Genomic DNA, 9,067 nt, shown 5'->3' on the forward strand with positions numbered 1-9,067 from the left:
AGACTAGACTATTTTGGACGTCACATTGTGGGGAATCATGGAGCTGGCCTGGTCTGGTCTAGCTTCCTGGAGAGGCATACATACACCAGTGGATTTTTAGTTTAGAGTACATGATTCTTGGGGCACAGTGTGCCTTTCAGTTCCTGAGAAACTGAGGCACTCCCTCGGGTAGTGAAGCGTCCAGGCTGCCGGTGTTCCCTAGAGGTCAGGGAAGCATATAGAGGCTTGACAGAACAGTTAGCCTTAGTCATTCATTTTATATAATCTGTATAGCTTGCAAATGCCATTGTATCCTGACAGCTATCACTGTATTGATCCTGGCGACCACCACTATTATATTCTGTCTCTGATAAGAGAATAAGAAGTCTGGTTGCTTGCCATAAACTTGTCTCAGGCTCAGTCTTGCTGAGACAGACCCCTTGAAGCAGGCCTGGTTGTCATTCTCAACGAGCATATTAGGAGGCCCTGGCTCTGTAAGGAAGCACCAGCACTTAAATCCCATGAATCACAGCATATCATCATGGCTTTTGTACCTGGCTTCTTTCACTTAGCATGCTTTCTGGTTCACTCATGTTGTGTCACTCTCTTCCTTTGCATGGCTCAACAGTGTTCAGTCGCATAGATCTACCATATATTATTTATCCATCCATCAGTTAATGGAATTTAATATGTTTTGGTCCATTCTTTGGACCATTATTCATCATGTTTTGATGTATATCAGTGTACAAGTTTTGGGGTTAGCCTATGGCTCGGATGCTTTTCCATCTCTAACTGTGGTTTCTGGGTCATATGGCAATTCTATGTATAGCTTTTTTCAGAAACTGCTAGACTGCTCTCCAAGGAGACCATAGCATCTCACGTTCTTGGCCAGCAGCCCAGCTCCGGTTTCACCACATTCTCGCCTGACACTTGTTATCATCTGTGCTTTTGACTGTGCCTGCCCGGTGTGAGCTGCATTTCCCCGGTTAGTGGTGCTGAGTATCTCCTCATGAGCTTACTGGACATCTATGAGACAGGCTTTTGGTTTGATTTGGGATGGGGTCTCACTATGTAGCCCCTGAGTGCTTCAAACTCTCTATCCTTCAACTTCAGCTGGGATTGAAGGCATGTGTTGCGACACCCAGCTGACCAGAAATGTCCTATAATTAAAAATTTTAATCTATTTATTTTGTGTGTAGGGAGTATATGTGTATACACATTCATGTGTGTGCATGTGGTGACCAGAGACATCTGACGTGTTCCTCATTTGTTTTCCACCTTATTTTTTAGCAATACATTTGGTTCTGTGGGTGGTCCATATGTTTATAAAAAGTATATTAATTATATTAATCTACCACTTCCTTCCTCTAACTCTTCCTAGTGCCCCTCACTCCATCTCTTTTTTTATTTCTGTTATTAATAATGCCCTCAGTCTAATAAATGCTGCTCATAAGCACATCTGCCCTATCTTATTTTAATCTTTCTTTTATTATTTTTTTTAAGATATATTTATTTTATTTATATGAGTTTACTGTAGCTGTCTTCAGACACATCAGAAGAGGGCATCGGATCCCCTTACAGATGGTTGTGAGCCAGCATGTGGTTGCTGGGAATTGAACTCAGGACCTCTGGAAGAGCAGTCCGTGCTCTTAACCACTGAGCCATCTCTCCAGCCCTGCCCTATCTTTTTGCAGCAGGGTCTCCACTGAACCTGGCACTCTCCATTTAGGCTAGGTGACTGGCCATTGAGCTCCAGGGACCATTCTGTCTTTGCCTCCCAATCACTGAGGATTTCAAGGACTCATGTGTATCCTAGGGATCAAACTCAAAGCTCCTCCCCCTTACGTAGTAGCAAGTGTTTTACTGATTGAGCCATCTCTCCAGCCCATCATCATGAATTTTGTATGTTCTTTGAGAACAATTGAGCTTCTTTGACCATTCTTTAAATTGTTTGTTTGTTTGTTTGTTTTCAGCCTTCTATTATTGAGCCCCAAGAGAAATGCATGCATTCTGGATGCTGTGCTCTATCAGATATGTGGTTTACAAATGTTTCTCCCAGGTGGCCTCTTTGCCAGTGTCCTTTGAAGCACAAATGTTTTCAATTTTGTTGAAGTCCATTCAGTATGCCTATTTTTTTTCTCTTCTGTTGCTCATTGTTTTGTGTCATATCTAAGAAACCACTGCCTAATTCAGAGTCAGAAGATTTATGTCCACGTTATGTCTACAGCGCCTTCTAAGGATTTTATAGCTCCAGCTTTTACATTTAGGTCTTTGATCTACTTTGAGTTAGCATTTATGTACACTGTGAGGTCATATGCTGTTTTTGAAAACAAGATAAAGTGATAAAAAACTGAGAGTTTTAAAAGATGCGACTCTTTGATTTTAAACAGAAGATTCTGTGATATTTGGTCAATATGGCCTTTAATGGAAAGAAAATAAGCTTTGAGCCCTAGTAAGGCAGGCGTGGTCAGAGTGTGCCTTAGAAAGTCGATGAGCTAAGAATCATTAGAAAATACTTTTGAAATTCAGGGTTTTAAAACATAGCTTATTTCATTAAATATTTAAGTTAGTGAAGCCATATTTTAATATGCTGTATAGCTAACATACTTACACACATTAAAAACATCTTTCCTTCCATATTATATGTCCTTGATTTAATATAGTCGCTCTCAGTCAGGAGCAGTGTTTGGAGATGGGTTTTGGCATCACGTACAGCTGGCCTCTAATGGGGTAGAAACCATAATGACTATTACCAGAGCATTAGAACAGTTTCCGTGACTCTGTTGTCCAGCTTCATGCACCATGATACCAAGGTGGAGAAACTTCCCTAGCTAAGCCGAGGTCCTCTGGCTGCAAGATCTAACGTTTGCAACCCCTTTCCAACCTCACGGGTTTCTCTCATCCCAATACTGAACCCCAACCCCTTCCTGCCATTCAAATCCTCTGTGGTGGGATGACACATATCTGTAATTAAAACACTGAGGATGCTGAACGGTGACAAACTGAACACAGCTCTTGGCTACAGAATGAGACCCTGCTTTAAATAGTGATGATGATGATGATGATGAGGAGGAGGAGGAGGAGGAAGAGGCACTTCAACTGAGAAGTGCAGACCTGTCACAAAGTAGGTGTTTCACTCACTAATGGTTAGCATGGGTCACCACTATGGATAGCCATAGACAGATACAAACAATAATAAAAAGGCAAAAACAATAATAAAGCAAATAAACCATAAAGAATGATGAAAATCTTTATGGAGAGAAAAATCCCTTTGTGCTCCTTGAAGGGACAACCATCAGGCAATTAGCTTCAGGAATTAACTCATTTCATATTTGTGTGTCTGGGTTCCTTGGATTCTAAAACACATCCTGATAACTCAATTTTCTGCTGCTCATCTTGGATAACTCCTGCTCAATTGTATCTTATCTGATGACAGAGCAAAAGTGACAAGCTATCATGTGGAGGCATTTATTAGATCAATGCAGGGCAATATTTCACATTGCCTAATTTTAACTTCCCCCAAATTTGTGTGAGACAGCCACCCTTATCATTTGTCACATTCTGTCACCATCGGAACCATAGCGCATGGAGGTCAGGAGGGCTTGGTTAATGCCCCATTCAGTTGTACCACCATTAGTCCATGACAGGCCTTAGGTCTGATGTAGCTTCAACTGAGAACTGTAGACCTATCACAAAGTAGGTGCTTCACCCACTAATGGTTAGCGTGGGTCACCCCCTATGGATAGCCATAGACAGACATGGCAGGCAGTAAAGTGTCCCCTGCCATGGGATCGAAGGAGTGACTCCCATATCTAGCTTTAGGAAGTGCCATGTGGCCTGTACCTGCCAGCAGAAGTGGCTCACCTGGGAGCACATTTATCCTGCTCATCACAGTGAGTGCTGTCTGTGAACTGCTGCTGTAGGACAGCTGTGACTCTTGTGGCATCAGTATATCCCCTGTCCTTGACCTCAAATCAGCCCAAGTTTGGTTTTCTGCATACTGGTCCTCTTCTCACAAAACACCCCAGTACCCAATGTCTCTGCTGGCCTCTGGGCTACATCCCTTTGCATATATCCCAGCCCATACTGGGGAACTCTTTACTCCCCAGCCTTGCAATCTGTAGCTCCTTGTGACCTAATGTGGGGGCCCGCCCTACTATTATTGAGACAACAGCAGGTGTTAGACAGTAGGGAAGTACTTCATAAACAGCCCACAGCCCTCTTTCATCCCTGTGGGCATACCTACCCTGTGTGTCTCTCATCTTCTCCTCAAGGGGTCTTCAGGAAAGGATTTGGAGAGCGTTGTGAGTAACAAGGTATAAGCTCTTCATGGGAGCCCATATTTGAGTTAAGAGCGACACAACTTCAGTCAATTGGGGCGTGCAGCAAAGATTGCACACCTGCCTCTGAGCCAGCCCCTTGTAGCTCTCCAAATGCCAGGGGCCACAGTGTGCATGAAGATTAGCAATGAAGTCTGCCTCGCCCCTACTTCTGAGGGAATACCCCAGGGGTTGTTCATGATCTAGCCCAGGATCCTCTTTGGCCTCAGTTTTCCCTTGAAGGGAGGGTTGTATAGTCTCTAAGCATCCTCGAAACTCTCATTGTCTTTGGTTCTTGAAATGCTAGGGGCTGACTTAGGGTGAAACCAATTCACTTGGTCGAAACCCCCCAACTAGGAATCTGCCTTGGCAGTGAGCTGCCCATGTTTGAAGAGGAGAACACAGCAACTGGGTTCATACTATCATGCTTGAGAAATCCATCTCCAGAGGCAACGTTCAAAATATTTAACAATCAGTTCTCATGAGCACAGACCCGCCAGACACAAAAGGCCTGCTAGGCCATGGAGACTGGGGCCGAGTGTGCCTTGCCTACTTTGTACTGCTGTTGAGATTCCCTCAGGCTTGTTGGGGGTCCTCCCCTCTTTATAAGTCATCTTCCATCCAAGACCCTCCCAAGCTCCCCTCAGCCTCTCTCTTTAGCAAATATAATTTTGCACTCAAATCCCAAATTCTAAGAATCTCTCTATGCTCAGCCTGTGTTGGCTGCCCTGTTGGTTAAACCCGCATGTTTAAAAAGTGTTACAGGTAGGGGCACCAGAGGACTGAGATCCATAGTTCCTCTCTGCTCCTGAAGTGCCCTGTGACCCAGAACAAGTCCCTTCTCCAGCTTTCAGGTTCCTTGCATGGAAAAGGAAAGGACTTAGCTGGATTCTCCAGTTCTGAGGCCCTGCCAGTCTGTGTTGTGTTTCTGGAGAATTGCATACCTATAGCTGCTGACTGCTCTCTCTCTCTCTCTCTTTCTCCTTCTCTCTCTTTCTCTCTCTCTCTCTCTCTTTCTCACCCACCACCCCCATCTTAGAATGCACTGCTCCCTGCAGGCCTGAGGCAGAAGGATCAGACCACCAAGGCACCCACAGGCCCCTTTAAAAGAGAGGAGCTTTTGGACCACTTGGAAAAGCAAGCGAAGGAGTTTAAGGACCGAGAAGACCTGGTTCCCTACACAGGGGAGAAACGAGGTACTAAACAGCGTGGCTCTCATGAGCATGTCCTTCCTGGGGCATCACACAGGGCCACTTGTGTGTCCCAGCCTGTGTTGGACCAAATGGACCTGGACCTCTCTTGTGTCCTTCCCGTCTGAACAGGAAACCATCCCTGTTCCCAAAACACCACCTGTCATGTGTGTTCTATCAGTTGGGGATAATCTGAGGAAAAAAGACTTACTCAGCCAACCAAAATGTTTCCCCAGATTCCCTTTAACTAGGTTGTGTTGTCTATTTTCCATTGAAACCTAGATACTTTTGAGGGAAAGAGGAAGCTGTTACTAATAACATCAAAACACGAGGTCTAAACAAGGACCATTCTTGTAAATGAGGATGAAGGGACATAGTCCAAAGCCCTCTGTCCTAATTCTGCTTTCTCTAAAGTCTCTCTTTTTCTGGCAGTGGTAACATCCTTCCTTCATCTCTTCTTCCAAGATCCTCTCTGTTCCTGACAGAAACAAGCTATCTAGAAGTCTCTGGGGCTGGGAGTTGGGGGGAGGGATGCATAGAAGCTCTCCATGACACTCCACCCTTCAGGTCCTCCCTTGCCTTTTAGATCATCTACTTGCATGCAATGCCTTCTACTCTGTGCCCTGTAGTCTGCAGACTCTGTGGAGCAGAAGGGCAATGAGTAGGGTAGACCAGAAGTCTGAGTTCTGATCTTCAAAATGTACAGGTGTTTTTACTACAGGTACACTATACTCTTTCCCGGTGCCCAGCTCGACACCCTCAGGGCTGTGTCTGCCTCTCTAGCAGGAGACGCAGTGATTGGGAACAGCCTAGAAACCAGGGCCTGCTAGCACTGAGAGCTCAGTGAATTAATTCTAGTCCTTTTCTAGCAAATCAGGGTGAAGAAAATAACATCCCAGCCTCCCAGGCTGCCAGAGGGTCAGAGATGCATATAAAGCTCTTACACCCACCCTGGCACACAGCAAGTATCATGGAAGCATTAGCCGTGACTAATCCGTTCTGTCCATACTGACCTCTTTCAGGAACATTGCCTCCATCTCCTTTAATAAGATGTACCATCACCCTCCACTCCCCTCTTGGATATTCCTATCTCAGAGACCTGAGTGTGTCTTTATCTGCACCTTCCCCTTTATCATCTTTCCCTCTCAATCTAGTCCTTGAGAGTAGGGACATGGGCTATCTAGTGACCCTAGCTAGCACAGGAGATAGCCTTCAGTAGGGGTGAGCAGAGAACGGACTGAGTATGAGGCAAAGGTGATGAATGTGTACTACTCCAAAGGCATACTTCCTTACTTAGCACAGGATCCACGAGTGCCCTGTATCTTGTCACACACCCCCAGCACCCGACTAACACCTTGCACGTAAAAGGTGCCTTGTGAATATTTATTGAATCAAAGCATTTGTTTTAATTAACTGTGCAGCGGATGTCCTTTTCAGTCCTTCCCACTGTTCCCATCCACAAGGACATAAGCATGTTGAAGCAGGTTCTGTGTCTAAAGCTGTCTCCTCTGTATCCCTGTTGCTATCAACACAGTGCCTGCTGCTGTGTGGCTGCCTAATAAATGATAGAATGTGAACACACAAATAGGCAGACGCTGAGGAGGGATTCCAACCATCCCAGGCCCTGGGTTCCTATGGATCCCAACCATTTTAGGGTCTCCTGAAAACTGGGAGGTCCAAGAGACTCAAGGAAGCAAGTAAACCACCAAACTTGGAAGCGTGCTGGGCTGAGACTATGGAGAAGGGGGCAGTGATGATGGGGAGGAGGTTTGCTGAGTGGACCCTCCCCCCAAAAAATGTGAGCTCTAGCAGTGTTTTCACCCAAGGACTTACTTGTTCCATAGCCAGGGCTCTCTGGCTCCTGTAATCTCACCTACCATTTGAAAGCTAGGGAAACTGAGGCTGTGAGAGAGTCAGTAGCAGCAGACCTGAGGGAGCAGCAGAAAGGCTAGAATGTCTCCATATGGCACCAAGCTTAAAAGGTCCATCAGCATCATCAAGAAGGGTGGAACTGGGGCTGGAGACACGACTCAGAGGTTGAGTCTTAGCTCTTCTTCCAGGGGACACAGGTTCAATTCCCAGCACCCACATTGTGACTCACACCTGTCTGTAACTCCAGTTCCAGAGGATCCAATGCCTTCTTCTGGCCTCCAGGGGCACCAGGCATACACACGTGGTGCACAGACACACATTCAGCCAAAACAAAGTAATTCAACCAAAAATAATATTTTTTAAAAGAATGTAATTAATGCTAGTTGAAATTCTTATGGATTAAATAAGTAATGATTTTTTTTTTACAGAGGTGCTAGGGCCAGAGTCCATCCAATTCTAACTCATCTCATGCTGTTAGCCCAGGTTTTACTGAGAATTTAATCCTCCATAGCTAGCTTAGGCTGGTGCAATGTCTACTTGAATAATTTGCTTATTTTTAAGTTGGGTGATTTGGCTTTTTGTTGATGAGTTGTAAAAGCTATTTCTGTATTCTTAAATTTTATTCTATTTATTTATTTATGTGATCATATGCCTGCCTGCCCCTGTGTGTGTGTGTGTGTGTGTATGTGTACATGCATGCCTAAGTCAGAAGACAGCAATTGCTTCTTTCCTTCTACTGTGCAAGTTCCATAGATTGTACTCACGTTGTCAGGTTTGGGGACAAGGACCCTTACCAGCTGAATTATCTCACCAGCCCGTTTCTCCATGTTTGATACCAGACTTTTATCAGATATAAGATCCATGAACATTTTATTCACTCCAAAAATTGGCTTTGCCCTTTCTTGATCCTATCCTTTGAGACTTTAGTTGTGGACAAAGTCCAAGGTGATCTCGTTTTTATTTACATGTCATATGATTTCTCCTTTCCCATTTTCCCCTCCAAAAAACAAACAAACAAAAACAACAAGAACAAGCCCCTGTTGCCTCTCCCCTCCCCATGCTTGCCCCCCCACCCTCTCCTACTTATTGGCCCTGGCATTCTCCTACACTGGGGCACAGAACCTTCACAGGGCCAAGGGCCTCTCCTCCTATTGATGATCGAATTTGCAATCCTCTACTGTACACATGCTGCCAGAACAATCAGCCCCACCATGTACAGTCCTTGGTTGGTGGTTGAGTCCCTGGGAGCTCTGAGGGTACTAGTTAGTTCATATTGTTGATCATCCTAAGGGTCTGCAAACCCTTCAGCTCCTTTGGTCCTTTCTCTAACTCCTTCATTGGGGACCCTGTACTCAGTTCAATGGATGGCTGTGAGCCTCTACATCTGTATTAGTCAGGTACTGTCAGAGCCTCTCAGGAGATAGCTATATTAGGCTGGCTTGTCCTTCCTTCAGTCTCTGCTCCATAGTAAGTCTCTGCAACTCCTTCCGTGGGTATTTTGTTACCCCCTTTAAGAAGGAATGAAATGTCCACATTTTGGTCTTCCTTCTTCTTGAGTTTCTTGTGGTTTGTTGGTTGTTCTTCCTGTATTCCAAACTTCTGGGCTAATAACCATTTATCAGAGAGTGCATACCATGTATGTTCTTTTATGATTGGGTTACCTCACTCAGGATGATATTCTCCAGATACATCCATTTCCCTAAGAAT

The 9,067-nt window shown here is 44.9% G+C and overlaps 1 protein-coding gene and 1 long non-coding RNA gene across 4 annotated transcripts in view; one reads left to right on the plus strand and one right to left on the minus strand.

The window, feature by feature from the left end:
* The window catches only part of LOC116095961, a 14,196-nt gene extending 10,156 nt beyond the window's left edge, over positions 1-4,040 (minus strand). The window contains exon 1 of the long non-coding RNA XR_004120777.1: positions 3,844-4,040. This is a non-coding gene — a long non-coding RNA (uncharacterized LOC116095961). The remainder of the gene's footprint in view (positions 1-3,843) is intronic.
* Tmod1 (tropomodulin 1) overlaps positions 1-9,067 on the plus strand; it is a 79,605-nt gene that overhangs the window by 35,841 nt on the left and 34,697 nt on the right. For 2 of the 3 annotated variants that reach the window (XM_031377313.1, XM_031377314.1), the window contains exon 3: positions 5,338-5,494. In XM_031377313.1, the coding sequence (XP_031233173.1) occupies positions 5,338-5,494 (157 nt within the window). Of the gene's footprint in view, positions 1-4,190; positions 4,296-5,337; positions 5,495-9,067 lie in introns of those variants that run through there. The other variant, XM_031377315.1, reaches the window with a different exon arrangement.

Source organism: Mastomys coucha, unplaced genomic scaffold (genome assembly GCF_008632895.1).
Source record: "Mastomys coucha isolate ucsf_1 unplaced genomic scaffold, UCSF_Mcou_1 pScaffold18, whole genome shotgun sequence".
Taxonomy (NCBI): Eukaryota; Metazoa; Chordata; class Mammalia; order Rodentia; family Muridae; genus Mastomys; species Mastomys coucha.